The sequence below is a fragment of the Caloenas nicobarica genome, chromosome 3 (genome assembly GCF_036013445.1).
Source record: "Caloenas nicobarica isolate bCalNic1 chromosome 3, bCalNic1.hap1, whole genome shotgun sequence".
In the NCBI taxonomy this organism is placed as follows: Eukaryota; Metazoa; Chordata; class Aves; order Columbiformes; family Columbidae; genus Caloenas; species Caloenas nicobarica.
The window spans coordinates 49,420,747-49,445,063 of record NC_088247.1 but is presented as its reverse complement, the minus strand read 5'-3'; the positions used below and the strand labels follow the sequence as shown (position 1 = coordinate 49,445,063).

Sequence of the window (24,317 nt, the reverse complement as noted above, 5' to 3'; positions counted from 1 at the left end):
TAGGAACAGAAAATATGGCCAAAAGTCATGCAAACATGGAAACATTTACAGCTACAGCCCATATCTATACTTACCTGCAATGGGTGGACCCACTGTCATAGGTATTGACATGAGTCCTAGTAGAAATCCTATGGCCTGGGAGACATCCTGAGCCCCAACAAGTTCAAAGGCAATAGGAGCCATAATGCAAATGAAGCATCCGTCAAACAGTCCCATGAAGAGACAGACAGCAATGAGACCTCCAAAGACATGGCACAGTGGAATCATCATAGACATCAGGCCAATAAAGAAGAATGAGGCCACCTAAATATGACCAAGGGGGGGAAAAAAAAAAACCACAAACACACACAACACACATACTGCATCAAATCAGCAAAGATACAGAGAACAGATGAGTTTTATTGCATTTGTAGGGAATTGTCTTCCTGTGTTTACTTTAAAATAAATAAGCAGTCTCCATGGACTACCACCATCAGAAGTCATGTGCCAAGATAAAACACACACATGTAACTGTCATGACATGCAAAGAAATTCCAGTACCCATTTCACAAGTTTTCAACATGCATTTATAATCAACTGTTCTGCAGTGACTATGTAAGGTCATTTCTTGTGCACCAATGTTTTTTGAAAAGTTACTCTGCTCTTTTCAAATGAAAGCCAAAAGTTTAATATAGCTACAACACTTTAGACTCCTCACTTTTGTAATTTAAGTAAAAGTATCAGTATGATGAGTGATTACTTCAGGGTGCTTATATTCAGAGGTGGTATTTGAAAGTCTCATTTCCATTCTTCCACATAAAGGTATCGTGCTGTATTTTTATAGCCATGCATACTTGCAAAGACCTTATATTATAATCTTAGACTAAGATTATTTGTTTGTTGCAAATTAAAGGAATAAAATTTAAAATTTGTGCACCTTCTATATGTCAGCATGGGAAACCTTAGCAAAAATTAACGTGTTTTTCCTGCTTAAAACTAGGTGAAACTAACAGCACCCAGAAGCATCCTAGTTCATTCCCTAAACAAAAGTTCATGGTTTTCAGTTCTAGCTATTCAAGGAAAAGAATTTAAAAAACTTGTAGTTTTACTGCAACTTTGGTATTTGTGCTTTGTAAATCATGTGTGCATCTCAATTCTGCCTTTTCACTTTTAATCATAATATCGACATTTTCTGAAAGAGTAAAAGTAGGTATTAATCAATGCAAATGAATGAGATAGTCCCAGTCTATATCATCATGAAATCTAAATTTGTGTAACTATGGCAACAAATACTCCATCTTCAGAAAGTTGGTTCTTTCCTAGGAATTTTTATTTTCAATACTGTAATACAGATAATAGCCATTAGATGTCTCCCTTGTTATGCATTTTGAAACAAACACCCACCCAATGGTTGATAACATGCAAGTTTAACTAAAAATCTACACTAATACTGCTGCTTTCTCAAAAAAATAGCTTTTCTGTGTGGAGGGGAAAAAATGTATATCCTCCTTCAGCCTCAAGCTTCAGCATTCCTGGAAGCTGTGACTTTTTGCAAGGACTCGATGATGCTTGTGGGGGTCCCTTCCAACTCAGGACATTCTATGATTCTATGAAGTAACCCCCTTCATTCAGCAAAATTTAACTAAGCACCTCTTATATTCCCATGGCTTTACCAGTGTGCACTATGCACAGAACATACTTGACATCAAATTTTCCCCATCAAAGATCAAGAAGAGAGATCCAAAATCCTTAGTGGAGGAACATGGCGGGGGCAGGGAGAACACAACTTTCTGCAGCCATTATGAAATCATAGGATAAAACAGGGAAAGTAGAATCTAGAGAATCCCCAAATCCCCAAAGATTTTCTCACTCACATGCTAATGGCTAGTAATTTATTTTATTCTCAGCTGAAAACAGCCAGTGGGTAGTATACATGTTCCCTTAGCATTAAACAAGAAAAAAAATATTCAAAAGATTCATTAACTTTGTGCCAAAGGCTCCTAGTATCAAAAACCGTACACTGGGTTCCCTAGAGTTTTGAAATTTCTCAGATTTGACTCTCCAATAAGTTAATTCTGCTTACTTAATAGTACTTGCAACCAAAGCCTTCAGAATATTGTTTGTGTATTCCTTCAGAACAGTGTGAAGACATACCTGTAAATAAACTTTTTTTGCACCGGGAATATAATCTGCAACTCTGCCAAAGATCAGTCTGCCAATTCCTGAAGTAATGCCCAGACACAGCAGAAGCACTTCTTCTGGCACGCTGTCACCAAATCTGTCTTTTACATGCTTCATCTGTTTAAAAAGAAGGTTGAGAAAATAAACTGGCTTTAGAATTAAAAGGAAGATAAGCCTTAGATAACTTGAGTTAAATAGAAGTAATTTGTGAATCTCAGACTTAGAAATATGGCTACAAATAGTCTACTAACTTACTCTGCTTTTACAGATTTTTAGAGTAAGTTTTGCACTGGCTTATCAGTAGTAAGCACAATACAATAAAAACAATCAGAAAACACGTTGTTGCTTTATTCACAATGAATGTAATTCAAGCAAACAACAAGGCTGTGTCTAATACCAAGAAAACTGAAGAGAACCCAGAAGGGTTCTCCCCAACCACTTTTAGTTTACTAGTCATAGACATAATGCAGAAACCACAGAGGATGAATGTCTAGAACTGGTTGCTTCACAGGCTGGGACACACTCTCAGGTCTGAAGGTGATGAATGAGTATCACCACAGTACTGTTCCAAGCATTAAGACATGAGATACACGCTACCAAACTTGTAAGATATCCCAGGGCAGGAGCAAGAAGCATGGGGCAGAGAGCTGGAAGCAAGACAGTGCAAGAAGGAGGGGCCCTCCAGACTGTCTCATCCTGACATCCATGGTCACCATGACATCCAGGGGCAAGGAGGAAGAGGAGCAGGAACCACCTGCAGTGCCAAACAACAGCAAGCGCTTCCAGGAGAGGGTGCAGCTACAGCAGCAACGAATGGGGCAAACTGGAAGAATGATTTATCAGCTGCTTCAACCTAAAGAGCTAAAGCAACTCACCAAAAATTCTGACAGTAGACCATCAGCTACTATGTGATGAACTACCAGTATCAGTAACTCTAACCTTCCAAGTCATGTAAAAAAAAAAATATATATATATATTCTTTGTTTCGTTCCACAGTGGCTGTTTGCAAACATTAAAAAAAAAATCAACCGTGAAGACCAGAAATTACACTGTAAGGTGGATTTTTTGCACCATCACTTTTTGAAACACGCTTAGCAATACCAAATATGCTAAAGTGGCTTTAGATGTAGAAGTCATTTGCATAGTCCTGCCACCTCTGTGCTCATAACTAATTCCAAACAAGAAGCTGTAAAGACTCAGGTGAGAAGAAGCAAACAGAAGAAACTGATTTTAAGGAAAGATATACCAAAAATATTTGAGAGACAAGGTGACCACAGGGCAACAGATCTGGATAGCAAAAGCTGCACACCATTTTTTGTTATTAGTTCTGTTCACATAACTTCAAATTAGAGAACCCTTATTTTCCTATCTATAAAATGGGAAAGTTCAGCTTTAGTAAATAGGGCAAAATAGTCAATGTTCTCTCCTGGCCAGAGTGTTAATACATAAGCAGAGGGGGTTTTTTTCCAACAAAAACAAGATTTCCTGAGTGATAGTGATTTTCTTAAGCATAAAATCAGTTGAGGTTTGTTTACATGTCACAAAGTCTATTAAATCTAATATTAATTTGCCCAATATAATTGATTTTTGTCAGAAAGGAAATAAAAAATAAGGGTTAGTGGTTTGGTTTTGTTTTTAATGAATAACTTCTAACTTCAATTGAAGATAGATGTTTGCTCTATTTTTGAGGGTTTTCTTCTTTCCCATTTGGGAACAGAATCTAAACTTATCTTTTCTGTTTAAATATCATTCCAGAAGAAAAGTTGTTCTATTTATTCCCTTTCTGTCAAAGGTGAGAAGAGGAAAAGCTGACAGTTTTCCCACCCCTACCTTTACATGCCTGTCAACACCTGCTGGCCCAGCCAGCAAGAGAAGCCAAGCTATTTTCTGCCATTCTTGCCACCTGTTCCATGTTTCTGCAGCCTCTAGCTTGTTTTATTTGCAGATGTGATTCATGCACTCCCCAGAGGCTTTTCAAGAGGTAAGATAAAGCTCTACATCTAGGTAACTGTCAACCCTGCCTCTGCAACCGAGTTACTGGATTTCTCAAAGCAGCACTCTCAAGGGTGAAATGCTGTGCTCTCTTAGATCAATGGGGGCTATATTGGATTAAATCCACTCCTTAAGTAGGAAAATAACCACTACTCATCTCTTCAAATATCCAAACTAGTGCTTAGTTTTTTAGCTTTCACTCATTTTATACATACCATGAAGAGAGCTTCCAACTACATATACAGAGAAACGTATTCCCCAGGAGGACAGTGGCACAGGCTGCCCAGAGAGCTTGTTCAGTCTCCTTTCTTGGAGGTTTTCCAGACCCAGCTGCACAAAGCCCTGAGCAACCTGGTCTGTTCTCAGAGCTGACCCTATGACCCTCAACAGCAAATTCAATCTGCAGTGATATAGTCACTAAGTAAGCAGAAAGTAACAGCAGTATTATTAACTGAGTATCTGAAAATACAGTGATTCAGGATTAATTCAGTGCTGCAAGTGCTAACTCATTATGGACTTAGAGACATTTCTTGTAACTATAGGTTAAATACATTTATTTATGATGAAGTAACTTAAAATAAAATTCAGATTTCCACAGATTTTTTTAACTGATAAACTTACTCAAGAAATCCCAGGATGGGCAATTACTTGTGAACCTTCTCAGGCAGCATCTCATGCATTAATGCCCTTGTCATTGCAGAACAATATAGGCTGTAATTATGACTCTTTAGGCATTATCTACAGCAGTCAAGTGGGGACCCAGGCACACAGCAGCACGTTGAAGGTCAAAGCTTTTTCCTGTGGGTGTTGCCTGTTCTCAGTAATGCAGCTAGCTCTTCCCTTGTTAGAGCTGTGTGCATGCTGAATTGCAGGGTCTGATTTTTCCAAGTGTAGAAAAGGCCTGTAACTTTGCCTGAACCAACCAGTACAAGATTTTTCAGACTGGCATGGCTTCGCTGCTATTTAAAGTAAGTTCTCTTTGTACAATCCAATTTTCCAAATCAAGACAGACAGACAATATAACGGAACGCATCCCTGGCACCAGCATTTTACCTTGTACTCTTGCTCTCTTATCGGCTAATGCATACAAACACAGATCTTACTGCCCACATTCTTCTTATTGTTAGGGTGAGACTAGAAGAAAGATTGGCTGCTTGGTAATAGCTGGAATGCTTTCAGATGTACTGCCTCAGCCAATCTCTGTCCATCCAACCAAGACCAAGAATTTGCCAAGATCTTCCATTGAATGCACATGCATTTCAGTTATAGTCATGCACTAAATCAAAAATAGAGCAATCTGAGCTTAGCTCTGGTTCCTTTTTCCAAACACAAAGAACCTAAATCTGAAAGAAGATGTAATGAACTAGTAAAAAATAATTCTCTGTCAACTGCTTTTCTCCTGTGTATATTTCATTTTGGGAATTCTCAATCAAGTAAAGCTTTAGCACACTAAATGCAATGCAATCTCTCACAGAAAGAGATGCCCAACAGCAATATATAACCTAGAAAACTTTGAGCACATAGAAAACAGCATTTTCAAGTCCTCATGTCTGACACTATCCTTAGGCTGGTTCTAAATTAAGAGTACTACTGGTACCATTTGTAAATTGGAGCTACTATTCCTAACTGCTCCAAATTGAAAGAGATGAGGGGAGTTCCTTTGATATTGATTTATCTTTCCCAGACAAGAAAAGAAAAAGGATAGCCTGCACAAGCTTTTTATTCTTCATGCTTTCCAGAAATGCATTAGTTCTATAGAAATCCAAGCAAAACTGTGCTTCCTTGGAACGTGAAGTGGTGAGTTGTGCCTGTAAGCAATGAAGATGAAGCTTTACATGCAGTGTCAGATGAGTCTAAAACATAACCTTACAGGCAAAAACTGTGGTCAGAGACTGAATCTATCGTAGGGCTTATGGTATGGAATCTGCTCTGAGGTAAAAGCACTTCTTATATCCAGAACTGCTTCAGTAATATTGTTTTTGCAGTACTAATTGGCCCTTTTAGCCATGCAACAATTTAAAATCCAAATACCTCAAATAATTCTAGACTGGTGTAAAGTATCAGACTTAGCCATCAATCTAGACATGGCAATACCTCCACCATCTATTGATTTGGTTATTACTACTGTGGCCTTCAAAAACCCATTCAGTATTATTAGTAAGCATGATGGCCTTGTCATTCCATCACTCAGATTTTTTTTTCCAATCTGTAAGTGCAAGAAAGGCAATAGACAAAAATAATCTAAATGCATGTCCAAGTAAGGGTATTTGCAACTGGCAGGACACAAATGGAGTGGTATGTGTTGAAAAAAATATACTGGTGCTCATCTTCAAGACTACAATTAAATCTTCAAGATTTCAGAAAACTAAAAGCTTAGGTTTACTTCGCATATATTTCCTGAGAAAAGAACAGCCTTACAGATAATGTTCAGATCTTTCTGTGCTGTTAGTGCCATCACACAGCAGCCTCCCTTCAATAAACAAGTCAACCACAAGCCTGAAACAAGCCAACTCCTTCAAAGGCCTTGAGAAAAATATTAGTTGTTGCCTCAATAAACATATATCAAGAACTTTACAGTGAACTGTCCCAGAAGATTGAAAGCTTTGGGATGTGCTGCAAAACAGAGCATACAGTAACTCTGGGCAAATCATTCTTCATTCTCTAACATAAGGATTCACCATGAAGAGGGAAGGAAGAGTGTGGAGTGGGCAGAAATCAGAGAAAGAAACTTGGTTAGCAGAACTGTATGATACTAGACACAGGGAAGATCATCTAATGCAAATACATTTCTGGTCCAGACTCCACCAAAGAAGCTTTTACTGATGAACCAAAAACTAGCAAACGAACCATTAAGTCCTGACTTGTGAACATCTACTGGAACAATGTTCTTCATGTTAAGAGACGTGAAATAGCATTACTAACACCTAATGTAGATCCATTAAGGGAGTGCCATCATTCTGAGATGTACACAGTAGTATTTTTTAGAAATTAAGTGTCTTCACATGACAAAAATATACATATATACACCTTCAAGATAATTCCTGTTTACATACTTGTCACAGTGATACTTCCTCTTTCTGTCTCTGGTCAATTTAATCTACATAATGAACAAGGAGAGAATTAAAGAAACAAGGTGATTATTACATTGCAACCAGAAAAATTTCTATTATTCCACTAAACAAAGCAGATTAAACAAAATAATCCATGCATCATGAAGATTCAGAACAAGTATAATCTGAATTTAAGTAAAATTTGTTGACAGGTTAACTGTGAAGCCTATTTAACATAAAAAGGTTAAGACTTCAGATTAGATTAAGAAAAGCCTCAGGTTGACATAGTTAAAATTATTTTTTTCCCCAAAGTAGCTAGTCCTGAAGAAATTTGCCCTAAAAAATAGGAAAAGAAGTAAAATCTCAGAGCTGTTAAGAGTATGTGAAAGATGAGTATGACCTCAGAGATCAAAACAGGCAACTGACAACATAAAACAAATTGGAAAAACCAAGTCAACGGTTGTTAACCAATAAACAGTTTTTATACTTAGAGTCACAAATGCTGATCATTTTTAAAGCAATTAAATCAGTTCTCAGATCCTGAGAGTGTGCAAGCCAATTAGTAGGCTTGAAAGACATTCAGGGAATAGTGCAAGAAAGTACACTGGGGCCTGAGAAAAGCCCGAAGCATAGGGGATGACCCTTACACTGCTACACAAGAGAGCCTATGACTTCTGCTCTTTCCTTCTGCCGCTCTACTCTGTGTCTCAGGATATTTTCAGCTCCCATCCTCCACTAGTAGCTCCTGGAGGTGCCAGCAGAGACCAGATCCCATTGCAGCCACAAGAGACAGCATAAAGAAATGGGCACAAGGATACTGGTGGGATTGGTATGGGTTGGGCAGCGGCAGCAAGATAGATCGGGCACACTCATGTCTGGGGAAGCTCACAGGGACTGCGAACAAGGATGAGGAATAAAGCCAGGGATATGTAAGAACTGAAGTGTTACATACACTTGAGTATTCAGAGTTAAACTGTCAAATAACTTACCCCCTTTAAGCATTTTTTAAAGTAGATTCTCATTTGTGACTACAACCCACAACTTAGCCTTAGTTCTATCTGTTCCTTGTGGCCCTAAAGCGGTGTTTCCTGGGCTTGTCTTATTCCCAAAACTCAACTAGCCACTATGTCAAAAGTTATCTACTATCAGCAAGTCCTAGAGAGTTACGGGTCAGTCACATCAACTTGAATTTCCAGAATAACAGCAGAAAAGGAAACAAAACCAGAACTATTTATAAACCTTAACAGGTAGCATCATGAGCCAAGGATGAATGTAGATTTATGAAAAAAAAAATTCACATTCCTCTCTATTACATGGTATATACCAAACCTTGACAGAGGGAAGGACAGATGTAACAAATCTTAATCTTGGCCGGTGTTTCGATATTCTCTCAAACATAACAATTCTTTTAAGCCAGCTTGGAATACATGACTTAAAAGGAACAACTGTAAAGATGGGTGTTCTGCCTTTAGAAAGGCTATTTTTAAAGATTAGTTAGTGATTCATTACAAAATGGAAGAAAATTGCCAAAGGAGGCTCTGGAAAAACCTGCCCAAATGTACTAGTATTTAACATTTTCATTAACGATATGGACAGTAAAATAGAGACTGCAGTTGTTAAACTTGTAGATAACATCAAATGATGAGTATTCCTGGTACTGTAAAGGAAAAGACTAGAATTCAGAATTATCTTGGCAACCTGGCATCTCAGTCAATACTGTGAAATAAATGATTAATTTCCATTAAAACATTATGAGGTAAATAATATTCAAAAAACACTACACAAAATAAAAATCAGATGCATAAATAGAAGATGGAAGAATTATCTTGGAACAGCTCTTTAGAAAAGGAACAGGAAGTTCAGTAGACTGAACTTCAGCATGTTCTAATAATAACACCATATTGCAAAAATAATAGAATACATCAATTTACAACATGATGTGACTTTCACATACTGCTCAGTACCAGTAAGGCCTCAGCTGAATTATTATGTCTTATTTTGGACATTACTTATTAAAGACAATGGACCATGTGTACAGAATCCAAAAGAAAGATCTAACAATAAGCAGAAGTCTGATAAACATGACTGAAGAAAACAAATTTTAAAATATTTTAAAAGGTCCTTTACCAGAGTTAAGTCTGTAGTCAAAAAACTGTAAATTGGAAAAAATACTGGGATACCTTCAGTTTTATATAATTCATGAAGTGATTTGATGGATGTCTTAGTATAGCCACAAATACATACTTACTGAGTGTTATAACTTGAAAACTTATTTTAAACTCTAGTTTGGTAAAACTCTGCTACACATTTGATTAAAAGTAACCTTATGACCAAAGGAAGCAATTGTCTGACATCATCACTTCAGTTTTAGAAGCGTAATGTAAGTCATTGTTTTCCAATCATTGTGGCATTTACCAAAGTGATAAAGTGTTATCAGGTTATAACTTATGTAATTAAAACTGAGCATATTATATGCTATGCTATGATTAAGAAATTATGGAATATCAAAAACAATGGATTTAGATATCCTATACAAATACACAACATACAGGAAAACACTTCACTAACCACTGATGATTAATATTGTGTGCACCAGACTTATTAAAAACAGTTCAGCTAATTGTTGTAAATGCAATTTAAGATAGATTTTCAAAGCAGGTAACAGAAGTGAAGCAACTAAAACCTAATGTAGCAAGTTCATAATCTTTATAGTATGAAATTAAAAGCTTATAGTATGGATTAATTTTATTTAGCATACTCAAGTGAAATTTTAATACAAGTTTGCTGCTACACATCCAGTTTAGTCCTCCTCAACTTAAAAAAAACCACAAAAAAACCAAACAACACACATCTGTTGTACTAGTCTGTCTAGTAATAATGCCTTCGCCTTGACTTCCAAACAACTATTGTCAATCTTCATTATCCTAGATTTAAAAAAAAAATACCGAGAAGGGGAATATAACAGCATATGCTATTTGTCCAGAAAGAAGTGCAAAGATATGCTAACAAAAGTGATTTTTTTTTTTTAAACTAAAAACTATTATAGTTACTTCAGTTAAATACCTAATTTCCTTATTTTTGCCTAAATTAGACATTGCTGGAAATATCACAAATTTTATAGAAAGCATATATTCAGCTTCTGAAATTTCAGTTCAGCAAAGCTGAAGGTAAGCTTACAGTTGACTGTATGGGAGGACATGTAGGACTAACTGTGTATTAACCAATTAAATGAAGTAGTAAGTGGAAAAAGGCAAGGGCTAACACCATTATAATGCAACAATCAAGACCTTTATTAGAGTATTGTGTTAGCTATAGCATTTACATGTCACAAAAGGATGTCTTCTCACTGCTGAAGTGAAGATGTCTGCCTTAGCCAACTAGTCTTCCTACCCGATTTAAAAAAACAGATATTCTTTGAGACCCTGACGCTCCAAATTGCTCTGTGGAGAAGCTGGTCATTATTTGGACCACAAGAAATAATCAAACTGAAGGCCTTCAAGTCAAGCAAGGTCAGTGCCCCTCAGCATGAAAAACATTTTGAAAGACAGCTACAAGACTCACTCAAGGTCTATAGAATCCGTCATACTGAAAACCTTATCCAAAGAGAGCTCATGTGCTGTAGCTACTTGGACAGGAAAATGACAAACGGAAACAATGGAAGATGGACTAAGATCAGAATCAAAGTGTTCATTTGCATCAGTGAAAGGAATTAGCCAGGAACAAAAAGCTTTTACAAAAGGATGGGTTTCCATTTTACAAAATAATGCTGTTACCTCAAGTAAATTTTACAACTAACCAGTAGAGGTAGCAGTAAGATTACCAGACAAGATTGTTCAACTCATCTGCGTGAAAAGGCAGCTTATTACAGCAGCCCCTTCTAAAGTTTATGAACATAAAGTATTTCTTACTTATCTTGAAGAACACCACAATAAGCAAATAACTTGGACTTAACTGGTTAGTAAAAGAGATTCATTCATCTACCTACATGTTACAACACTACTGTCATCTTCTAAGAGAGGCTGACTTCCTTACTCCGCAACAGAATTTGTGCTACTTTTATGAAGTCTCTCACAACTCAACTCCTTAAACCACAGGACTTAGGTGAGTAAAAAGCAAAATACACACTCTTAAGCCTTCAGCTGCCACATAATTTTGAGAGTATCCATAACACTTCAATATTAGAGACCTACTAGTGGACATGCTAATAATCACCTCAGCTTTGACACAGCTGAGTGAAGCGCCTGTCTCATTCTCCTGGAAAACAAAGAAAACTCAAAAGAGTTTCAATTTTAGATGAAAGTCGCAAATGCACTGCCAAATATCTACCAGATCAGGGCCCAGAGAAATTGAATCAATTAGTCATACTTTATTTAAAACACAGAAAAAAGTTATAGTCTTCTCTCCTCGTACTGAGATATAGCTCTTACTCAAGATACAGACACTTCTGTTCAGTTTTCTTTCCTGCCTGGAGCAATCCAAACCCACCTCTCTCTTTTCCCAGGAATTATTCCACCTAGTAGTAATGACAAATTTTAACTCAACCATAAGAAAAGAACCTGAAAAATAGCTCACAGCTTGACAATTACTGACAATCAAATGGAAAGAGCTAGGTTCCAAGAATTTCTCAAAGGAAAATTCAAAATACATGGAAAGAAATTCACAGGTCTGAACTTTTAAAAAACAAGGAAGGTTTCTATGCAGCTCTTCTTGGAGCAGAAACTGGACACAAAAGCTGGTCTGCATACGAGTGAAGAAAGGTTCTTCACTTGATTTTGGTGATTAGTTTTCCTTACTCCGTATGAGGATAGCAGGAAAAAAACAACTGTGAACACAGGCTTCTGGGCACTTGTGCAGCTCAAGAAGTTTAGTTCAGATCAAGATGCTTTACACATCCAGAGACAGGAGGCTGAGATTACCACTGAAATAGCATCTTAAAAAAAAAATACACTTTGCAATTTAATATGACTTTGAATGTGCTCTGTTTGCTATTAGAATAGTTTGTATTATGCAAGGTACATTAACTAGTGTTCTATTAGAGAGTGATACAAAGGAAGTCATAATGTAACTCAGACCATTCAATTTGCTAGTAATGCATAAACCTGAAGAAGACCGCTTTGCTCTTATCCTTCAAAATCTTATGATTTGTACCTGAGTATACCTGCTACCTAAAATATTTTGTAAATTTTCATTTACTTTTACTGCCAAAAAAATAAAAGGAGGAAAACGTTTTATTTCTCAGTTTCTATTCTTTCTGTACTTGTGATTTTTATTCTTCTCCAATACTTACTAGGAAAACTGAGTTTAAATATGCTTTCATAATAGTTACAAGTATAAAGTAGGAAATTCTTTTCCCACACCACCCCAATGTCAAAAGTGGACAATCTAGCCAAGAATAAATATTGCCAGATCAACATTGAGGAATACTGGGAAATAAATGGGTACACAGGATAATTACAGAGGTGGATAAAGGGGGAAAGTTTCACTAACCTGAGCAGTCAAACTGCAGCAGATGTTGAGATCTGAAGGGAGATAAATGCAAAGATTAGAAAAGCAAGTAAAGCATGGGGAGCCACTGAAGATTTGGGGTCTCAGATATCTGCTTAATAATTGCATTGGACCTTTACAAAAACCAGTGCCTTGTTAGTCTTCCATTGGAGACAGAAATATGGTAGACCAAGTGGATGACAAAGTTAATAGTGCTAAAATTGATGCCTAGAGTTTTAACTTTTTTAGATTATCTACAGTATAGAGAAATATCTGTTTGACATACAGCTGTTAGTACTGGACATAAGTTAAAAGGTACTATCCTATCATTACAAAACAGACTAGCAGCAGATTTTGGGAAATAAAAGATGCAGTAGACTTCAGACAAATGACTAATGCAGGAGATGTGAAGAAATGAACAGGTTTCTTGAACAGCAGCCCATAAAAGCAAGTGAATGCAGTGATGGAGGCTGATGTTTTTCCAGTTTGAGTAAAAAAATCCAGACATACCAATTAGGTATTAAACATTTTACATAACATTTTTAAAGTAGTAAATTTATGACATAATACAAGTGACTCACAAGTCAGAGACAGTACTTACCTTACAAGAACTTAATTTCTTCAAGATGTGCTATTTGTATGCACTTTACTGTGGAAATGCATGTGTTATATATGTTTAAATTCAGAGATTTTTGGTTACTAGAATCCATATACAACATCCATATACAACATACTTTTTTCATCATCATGTTTCGCACTCAGACATAAAGAACAGCATTTCTATCTGTGCTTTATTTGTCCCCACTGGGGAATCCAGGAGCATAAGACAAAGGGGAAAAGAGAGAGGTGCAGGATTAGGACTGTGCACAGAGAATGCACAACCTGAAGAGCTTCACCTGCTGCAAGGTGTGAAACTCCTTTTCCTGCGACTCCTCAAGCAGATGTGTGTCCCACTGCAGAGAACACAAAGCAACTGCTGCTGTCTATGTGGAGGTGACCACTCCTGCAAGGACAGCAACTGAAACACTGGTTTCTCAAATAAGAGGTGAATCTATGATGTCACACCTGACAATATTTAGGCACACAACATTGGGGGGTGGAGGGGGCTTGAAGAGTTACAAAAATATTTATAAGTAATGTAACAGATGATGACAGGGGTCTTTTCAGGCAGAATGTCAACTACTGCAGTGAGATTCATCCCAACTATCCTATAGCGGTTCAGAGATAGCAGCTCAGATCTGCCTGGAGAATCTTGGGTGGTTTCTATACCCTTCGTATGTTCCAGTATAATAATTCTCAATGACTCAAAGCTTTTACTTGGGGAGGTTGAAGTTTACAAGCAAAAAATGACTATTTTTCTGAATGGGCAAAATAGAGAGATTTTTGTCTTGAATAAATAAGGCCTTTCAGAAACTGAGTATATAGAAGTGAATAGTTTTCAAAGTACATACCAAGAATTTCAAGTAAGTTCCTAGAAAATCTGTGGGTACAGAGGATCTCATGAGAGCTTGGCTTTTCATTTCTCCAAGTTGATTGCACAGGAAGACAGTTTTTATTGGCACACATTCTAGGGGCTGAAGGTTCAAACACTGAATTTGCACAGCAGAATCTGATCTCTTATTAAGAAAAACAAGGCACATCACTAACAGTGGAATGGGTAGAGACAAGCCAAAAGAGCTGGCTGGTTAAAAACAGCTGAAGGACAGATCATCTTGGTCCAATTTAAGAGGGCAGTTCAAGGTGATAACACAGTTGTAGAATAGTTAAATCACTTGAAGGCAAGGATCTTACAATAGAGGGCAGAGGGAGGGAATCAAGTCTGGCAACAAAAATCTGCATCATATCAGCAAGTCTCCTGTTCACTATGTTGTTACTAAAGCAAAGAAAAAAATACTTTTATCTAAAGAACAAGAACAAAATGGACATTCCAGCAAAAGACAGGAAGTACAGGCAAGTAGACAGCACTATCTTGTTGTCCAAGACTATGTGGGCATAACACTAGACCAAACAACTTCCAAGTAACAAACACGGAAGATCCAGAGAAACTACACCACACAGAGGACAGACTAATATTTATCTGATCTGATTTTGTGATGCAGCCTAGAAAATGAGTTTGTTTATATGCATTTAAGAGTTCTTGTGACTAATGAAGTGCTTTACAGAGATTCCAACTACCTCCATGCCCCTCCTAGGAATAAAAATGTGTGACTTGTTAAGATGGTGAAGATTCTGGACACAGTTTAAGCTTTCATCTGAGAAGTAGACTGCATAAATGATTTAGCTTTTAAGTGCCCATCATCTATTCTGATGAGATACATCTGAAATACATTGCTTTAAAGCTTCCCTATACAGCAGAAGGAGCATGACTTTTCTCTCCAGTAACAGAAAATACAATTGCGGTATTGCCAATAGCTATCTTCAAGCCCAGAGATTGTCTGGAGAACAAATTCATTAATTCTGAAAGACAGTTTACATTTTGAGGGCACTGTATCTGACACTAAAAGTAATGAGCTTCTGCTTCCCTCAGTGAAACAGTTGCTCTGGATGTCAAAAGGAGGTCCCTCACAGACACTTACTAGATTCTTGTAGAATCTCAAGAAGGCAGAAGCATATATATTAAAAAAATCTGCCTATGGAACAGGCCCACCTTCAACAGCCTATGTGATCACAGATGTAGACTGGCATGCAGTACATATATATTTCCACTGTTGTGTTCTGATCTGCTAACCTGAACAGACTCCAGAATTTACTGGAAGAGAGGTATGCCCTTACAAATGTGGAAACCAAATAGGCCACTATAACCTTCATTATGCCAAGGGAAAAGGTTTGACTTCAAAGGGTTTAAAAACCCTATTGAGCTCTTTGATCAAGTCTCAAAATATTTCACTACTAAATACTTTCTGTAGAGAAGATCTGTATTAATCAGCTACCTCAAAGACCTCAGGTAAAATCCTCAAAGCTCTCAATAACTCAAATTACAAGGGCTCTGGTATTGTCAATGGTTTTGACATAACAAAGTTAACATAACACAAACTTGAAAAGTGTGGTAATGTAATGAAAATGTCAAATCCTGAAAGTTAAAACATAAGAACCAGTCTCTCAATTACATTTAACTTCAGTTTGCAGATAAAGAGCTTTCCCCAAACCTCTTCTTTTTTGGAGATGAAAGTGAGTAATTTCCTATTTCCCAGGAAACTTCCTATTGTAAGAAATACCATTGGAATTACTGGCCTGGTAAGAATGCACTTGCATTTCTCCCCAGCCCTTCCCAAAGTCTATAAAAAGAGGAGGCAGCTAAACCGATTACCTTCACACAACATGTAATAGTGTAGAGAGCAAAGAACTCCTACAAATTCTTCCAAACAATGTATTCCTGGTTTTCATTCAGCAAAAGCACAGCACTTCAGAGGACATATGCACTAGGGTCTGTTATTTCCCAGTGAAAAAAACAGCTACCGAGTGTCCACTGCTGGCAGCCAGGCTTCTTTAAGGGCTAAACCTTCACTTCTTTGTTACAAAGTTTTCCCAAGAATCTGAAAAGGCAGTTTACCAGCAAAGCCAGCAAATCTTGCTTTCAAGTAAAATGCTACCAGAGCCCGAGTCTGTACCCAGCAATGGTCCTGAGGCTGCTATTTCTTTTTGGAATACCTTTTTACCTGGCCAAATGCCTGGAAGCCTCCCTACTTTTCATTGTGAGATGCATTTTCTTTCCCAATACCATTGATGAAAATCTTAGGGCAGAGGCCCAGGTGATGCTCTGTTTCTCAGTGGCAGTTTTTAGAACTTGAGGCAGTATCTACCTATTTTTTTTTTCCCAAGCATCAAGTCTGAAGTCTCACTTCCCTGCTTCTTGGAGGTCCAGCTGAAGCTATTCCTGGCATATGCAGATTCAGAGAAGCAATGAGACACTGAATCTTCAGTATTTATCTATGGAGGAGAATAAAACCAGTATTTTAGTCTGTCTCTCAAGACAGATTCTCCCAAAGAAGTTGTTGGGGAAAAAAACAGCCAGGCACACACCATTTTTTTCTTATCTTCAACACAAAGCACACAGACAGAACACATGCACTCCACATACCTACTGCTAACCAAAAATCTCTACATATGCAAATATGTACCCATCATGAAATATGAGCATGGATAAGCATCAAAAGGAAACATCATATTTACACAGTAAATTAAGAAATAGGCAGCAAAGTACAGTGAGAAATAGTGAAATCTATTTTTCGTGAACTGATCTGAAGATTTAAGAGTACACTCAGTGTTACAGTAACTTCCACGTTGCTTATCAATTAATGAGTAACTTTGTATACAAGCCTTACCTATATTTTAAAAATAAGCCTGATTTTCAAATAGATCTAGCCATTCCTTAAAGTATTTTCTTCAAAAAAGTAGACTTAGAAAAGTAAATTTATCAATACGTTTTTATTTCTATGTCTACCATCCAGTTGCTTTTAAAAAAGTGAAATACATAGTAAATATTTGCACCATTTTGTTCAACTATTCAGTCATTCAATTCAGTTTTTCATACTGCAAGGTGTCAAAAACTATAAATAAGACAGGACCTATCATATGCAATGGCATTTAATAAAAGTAACTGCTAAAACAAACCATGTCTTTGTTTGAAACTCAATTAATGGAGATACTGTAAATGTCCAAATATAAACTACTATGGGACTGAAACATTGCACAGAAAGTGTTAATATTTTCAGTCCTACTGGTATTCCTCAGAGTGGCTGAATGTTGCTGTATCAATATACAACACAATACTGGGCCACTTTTTTGTAAGTGTGTCATAATTATTATAGCCCTAAACTCATACTGAACCTTAGTAGTGACCTTAGTCACTGCTTAGAAAAGCCTAAGCAGTGACAACATTCATTTTAAGTAGTATTTCTTTTCACACTGCTAAATAAAGCACAAAAAGCAACAGCATGCCTTTTGAACTACCTAACGTGTGACCTTGTATCAAATTTTAACAGAATTGACCTAACAAGCTCATAAGAATCAAGGATGTATGATTCCGAAGAAGTACGTACTTTTTTTAAAAGGTAAGAGAGAACAGCACTAAACACTGAACGTTAGGCTGTGACTCCTGAAATCCAGAAATTTGTTTATTAGCAGAACAAGCACAGGACAAGAAGTGGCAGAGACAAGGTATACTTTCTTTCAAATACACTTAATTATTTCCTTGTGAGGTAGTCCTTATTAAAAACAACTTGGAAAGACTGCTTTTGCATTAATCTGACAGATTTTTGTCATGGACTCATAATTTAAACCTGAATGGACTAAACTAGTTTTTTTATTTGGCTATTTGCCTATTTTAGAAAGACATCAAAAGAAAAAAACCCAATCACTACAGTTTAGACTGGATTTAAAATTGAGAGGTACAACCACCGTTCAATTTAGTAATCCTATGAATCATCAGTTTGCTATTCAATGTAAGTATGTAAGAAAATTAAGTCAAAACCTATTTGTAGTATTTTCCCAACTCAGTTCCCCAAAACCACATGGAACAGAACACCTACCAGTGGAATTTTGAGACCAATTAAACTGGGATTAAAAAAAGCTCTCCCTTTTTAGTTCTCCCCTCTAAGAGCCAAAAGGAACATGATGCCTATTTCATATGCAGCTGATATCTACCAGTCATGGACTGGTAATTCTTGCCAGCTCCTTGGTATAAATCCTATGTAGTATGCCATATAATTTATTTATTTGTTAAATTTTCAACAACTTTTACTCTATCTGGCAAATACACTGCAGCTGGTTAAAACTGCAAAGACCTGGCTAATTCTATTATACCAAAGCCCAAAGTGAGCTTTTATTTCTTTCTTCTTACTCCATGTTTTATAACATGCATCCTCCTTTCCAATATGCTTCAGAAAACAAGAAACACAGGTGCCTCTGTGTTCCACCACACAGTCAAGAGCACCCAACACCACAGTAGAAACTGTGGTGTTTTCAAGTGGGAAAAGTGGGACTTGCTCAGTACAGGAACCAGGTCTGAGGGTGAGTTGTGGGCATGAGGCTCCATGTACAAATAGGTGGGTTTTCTTAGGGCATTTGCAACCAGCATCCCATTCTAGCAGTCTGGCAGTGGGAAAATTCCAAGAGTTTCAACATAATGAAAGCTGTCACTTGTCCAAGTATTATATCTCTTTTCCAGTATTGCTACAATTTTAAAAAATGCAGTAAACAACAGTAATTTTCTTTTTCAAAAGCTGAGGAAAACAAGCTCTGGTTTGGTAGATGTACCAGCAAAGAGTTATTTTTTTCTGATAGCCTTGACTTATCTGGAATTGCATACTTCTATGCACTTCTGAAAGTACATAAAAATGTGGGGTTTTATCAAAAGCAGACAAAACTAGGATTAAAAAAAAAAAAGCTATCTACTGAGTTGAAGTATCTGTGTTGAAGGGCAGAACCCATGTCATTCCTTCGTAAACACTGATCACTTTCTCAATGCAGATCCACAGAGACTTTCTACAGTTTTAAGTAGTCCCCCCAGCACACATGATTGCCCACCAACAATCTGCTGTAGTTCTTCACTTAATCCTGTTTTCATAAAAGCATACACCTCATTCAATTAAAAATATTTTCCCCTCTTTTTGAAATTAAATTTGAGTTAGAGGGATGAGAGTTTACTTAGTTCTAAAAGCAGATCTAAATTCTTGAAGGAGTTTAGATTTACGGAGAAATAATTACAGAAATGGTGGGGTTTGCTGTGAGAACACTTCATTCTTTAAGCCCCACGCAGCAAGTTTGTTAGTCTACAACTGCATCCTCCAATCCAGTGACTCAAACTGCTGCTTTCTGTCACAAAAGATTTCTGCTACTGAGGATACATCCATCCTTGGAAATCCCATACAAAATAATTATAAAACAATCTTAAATACATGACCTGTGGGTATTAAACTCTTTTCATCCTGATCACTTATCCAAGATGGAAGGTTAGAAAAATCTTATACATTCTGGAAGTAGAAATACTGCTATTTGTGAAATTCAAGTTTTAATTTTCCCTTTCAGCATCAGTGAAGCTAGATATTATTTTATCAAACTATTTGTATATCCAGATTTCTGAAAGATTAGTGAGCATTTACATAGTACTTAATGGACCATATATGTAAGCAAACAAATCTGACATTGATGGTACCCACGTAGTTTCTTAATCAGTCTAAATAAACACACAAAATTTTATTCTAATTCATACTGTTTATTACCATCTCTATCATACTCACTGATCTATGTCTGGTTTAGGCTTTAAATATTTCAGAGTATGGTCAAGAGTCCTGGGTACATAATACAAGTTAAACAGTATCCCAAATCCTCCAGGGATTCTTTGTATATATTGAAAAGTACCTAAATTAAATTTCAGATTGATTATTTGATTCAGATTTCTGATGTTTTAAAAAAATTAACAACAACAGCTATTTTTCAATTTAATAATGCTATCTGCAAAGCCAAGAATGAAAGTTGAGCTTCTCTCTAGAATTATTTTAAAGTAGTGGGAGCTTACTACACATTGTTTACAGAGATCTTCCTCTCTAGTTTACAGAAGGACCAGAGAATTATACAGTAAAATTGAGTATTTAGAGAAAAGTAATTAAAAAAACTTGTGGGTTTCAGGAGTAGGTTTTAATAATAAACCTTATCAGTTAAGAGTTCCTAAGAGCTGGTGAATTTTCCCCTCTCAAATGTGGCATAAAAAGCAAACTGACTACCACTAAAGATTCTGTTATAAATATGTAGTTAAGCTTCATGGTTCGTATAGATCTCTGAACAAAAAGAGATTCTGGAATTTAAATCTTGTACTATAATTTTGATGTTATCTTGAAAATATTAGATTTTAACTGTACTTTGGAATAGTTTTATAGTGTTATCAAACATTATGTTAGGAACAGCCTTGATCAAGTCATTTTCACATACTGGAGCTGTATTTCCCAACCAGAATCTGTGCTATGCAGGAAACGAAAGTACTCAACAAGAATGACACTATAAAAAGAAAGCTATATAATATAAAAAGAGATACAAAGCATTTTATCCTGTACAGGTCAGCCAGCAGCTTTGGTCCAGTCTACAAACATGAAGCATTTGTACAAGTACCTTGGTAAAAAATTACAAGCTTTGTTACATAAATGTATTTTAGAGGTTTTAAGTGATTGCTTATATATAGCCTTGTTCTTCAATTCTCTGCAAGTGTTATCATTTACAATCTATCCAACAGCTTTTTTCTGCAAGACTTCCCTTCCACTCCTCTGAATACAGTTATTTCAAAACATCTCTACAAAACTTATGGGGAAAATAGCATAAGATGTCCCAATTGCCTAGCCATACAGCAGTATAGTCTTTTGAAATAGTCTAAGATCTACATGATTAAAAACTAAGTAACAAAAATTAGCCATGAATAAAAGTCAGTTTACAGCTGCCCAGAAACAAACCAGCCCTCACTCTATGGTAATTTTTAAAATAAATACCTGATGCAGAGTCAGTAGCATAACCAATTCATTGCCAGAAAGCAGTGACACCACTTGCTATATTGCATAGAAACCCATGGGCTTTTAAGGAGCTGAAGACTGACAGAATTTGAGACATTTATTATCATTATCTTACTGTTCTATCATGGATGAATAACATTAATATGATCCTTCTGTTTTCATAGTGGGTTCTAGTTGTAATAGTCCATGCTCTTTATCAAATACTCTTGAATATGAAGATGAGTAATGGTCTAAATTGAGCATCCCATTGCAGGCTGTGGGTTTTTTCCCCCCCTTTCCTTCTTACGCCTTTTGATTTGCACCACTTCAGTTTAGACAGCACCACCAGGAAGCTGTTCAACAATAACTCACCATTTAAGTCGTGCAATAATTACCAGCCAGATACATTTCATGGAATGCATCTCCCAGTGGCATCAGAATTTCTTAGATTAACAGTGTGCTATAGAAAAAAAAATTCTGCTAAGGAAACAAATTAGTGCATGTATAAGACATTGCTGATTGACAGCTTTCCCATCATCAGAAGCTAAAGCTCTGTCAGTTACTGTAGACAGCAATAAAACCAGCTGAACTGGCAGCCAGAAGCACCAGTTAACAGGATCAGTCAAATTAGCTTTGTAGTTTTCCGCTATAGCACTAAAGTTTGATAAAAATCCAAGTAACTTTGCTTTTAATAAACCTTGAAAATGGCCAATAAAATATGCTCATTTCATGTGCATATACACACATTTTGGCAAACACACCTCAATTTAAAGGAACAAAAATGAGAAGCTTTACTTGTTTTCTGTTATTTACTCCTTCCATTGTTCCTCTGAAATGCAGAGGTAACATTAGCAATATATGCAGCTGAGACTTCTCTTGGGAATAGTACCAGATACTTTTCAAATGCCTCTTTTGAGCATTTTAAACCTTAGATTGAGAACAAAGAACTAACACTTCAGCTGGTTCAACTAGTAGTTCTGATTAGAGCCCTGGAATCTCTTTTAATCACAGACAACACCAAAATTCTTTTCATGTTTCTCCCCACTACAACCTGCACTTTAAATATTGCTTCCTATCACCAATTGTTTTCTTTGTCCATAACAAAAGGAAACAGCTGTAGTTTTAAATATATTACATATAGGAAGAAATGTGCACTTACCAAGTGAACATAAGGCACAAAGTATCCAAAAAGTGCAGCTGGGATCCCAAAAGCCCAGATTCGGTAACTGAGAACTTTGAAAACAGAGAAATTGCAAATCTTTTTTTCAGGAGGGAATCTGAACATTCCCTTCTTTCCTCCCTTCTTGTCTTTGGCATCAGAAACAAGGGGTTTGTACGTAAAGCCAGCCAGGAACAGAACAAACATAAGGATGCAGAGGACCCGCAAAGTGTTGTACAGACCAACAGAATCCAGCAAAACTCTCAAGAGGAAAGGCAACGAGACCGTGAACAAGCTGCTGCCAGCAGTGACGATGCCGTTCACCAGTCCAAGGCGCTTCTTGAAATAGTGCCCGAGAATGACCAAGGATGGCTGGTATGCAAATGAGCAGCCACAGGCAAATAAGATTCCATAGGTGAAATATAGAGGTTCAATGGTGCTGTATAAAAAAAAAAAAAAATTAGTGTTTTGCACAGTACTATGCTCACATTCACTTACTGTATGCAAGCCGGTTTTTCAATTAATTGACACATTTACAGAACTGAGTTAAGAGTTTGTATGTACTTAATAGTTGAAATATACTGTCAGCTTAATTCAGCAATTACTCTGTTTTCTTCCACTGAAGATTTCATGGAATTCAATGAACAGGTAAAAAAAGCAAAATCATTATTTAAGTATAATTGCACCAAACAGCCTGAAAGTTTTTTTTAAATCATTATTAGCCAAATATATAAAATATATAAAATCATATTAGCCAAATATAAGTTCAACCATGGCTGGGCGGTTTTTGTTGTTGTTGTTTTGGGGGTTGTTTCGTTTGTTTGCTTTTTTGTTTTTCTTCTTCCTTTTTCCAAAGAAAATTATGTTGTTTTGATTTACACTTTTCTTCGTTGTTCTATCATTTCAAATGTAATACTGAACATTACTCAAGAACCCTGGAGAATCAAGTATTTACATAGTTTATTATTGAAATAATAGCAAAAGTAGCAAACTTTATTAATAATGAAAAATAAAAACTGTCAGGTTTTGGCAATATAATACATTACTAGCAAGTGATAGACTTCGGGTGTTTGGTCTTATAGACAAATAATCTGCTTTATATTAAATATTCTAATTCAGTGTTTTGATTCTCATATTGGATATGTTAAGAAATACAGAAAAAAATCAAATGAAACATTTCAGCTCTTATTAAGGAGGATCTTCATCACAAGGTTCTCCACCATTACCATCTACTATACAACTGAAATAGGGCAGAGCCATTGTATTGGATCAGACAGTACAAAGTAACAGTGTTAGTGTAATTAATTAAATTAGTATTAAGTATTAATAAATCAAAGGACACTAACATATAGATGAAGGAGGCAATGTGTGAGAAATTTTTATACAAGATTTCTGAAGTGGCACATGATTTTTTTTTAAGTACTATGTTTTCAATGAGCCATTGGTTCTTTTCTGCAAGGTAACACTTAAATCAGTTCTAGAAAACTACTTAACCTGTTAGCCAATATATTAACTTTTTTTAAAGAAGTATGAATGTTTCATGTAGTGCTTTTCATCATAGAATGTTACCTGTCAGCATCCCTTTACACCAAAATACGCTCTGCAAGCTTCCCATGCAATTACAGAAATTCTTATAAAATAGTATGTGACTAACAAATGTGTGACACCAGGAACTCTAGTTTTGTGTATCATTGTGGAAAAAAAAAAACCACCACACCTATTTGTGTAACATAATATTTTTTGCTTTCTACATTAAACTAGCAGTTTCTAGAACTGATTATACACAAGGTAAGTCAGTAGAAACAACATAAAGGCAAAAGACTCTTTACCTTTATTAGTGGAAAATATCCAAGAAAAATAAAAACAAGCTATAAAATGAGAGGAGGAGCATAATACAGTAAGGACAGAGAACTTCTGCTTTCACCTGTAGAGTCACTCAAGGAGTTTGCAGCATGACATAGTAAAACATTTTCCTGCGTTACAAATACTCTTACATGT

At 36.3% G+C, this 24,317-nt stretch overlaps 1 protein-coding gene across 1 annotated transcript in view; it reads right to left on the bottom strand.

Moving 5' to 3' along the window:
* Nucleotides 1-24,317, bottom strand: part of SLC16A10 (solute carrier family 16 member 10) — a 71,822-nt gene that overhangs the window by 5,590 nt on the left and 41,915 nt on the right. Inside the window, exons 3-5 of the mRNA XM_065631596.1 lie at nucleotides 22,320-22,758; nucleotides 2,134-2,277; nucleotides 75-303 (exon numbers count right to left, since the gene is read on the bottom strand). Coding sequence (XP_065487668.1) covers nucleotides 75-303; nucleotides 2,134-2,277; nucleotides 22,320-22,758 — 812 coding nt within the window. The remainder of the gene's footprint in view (nucleotides 1-74; nucleotides 304-2,133; nucleotides 2,278-22,319; nucleotides 22,759-24,317) is intronic.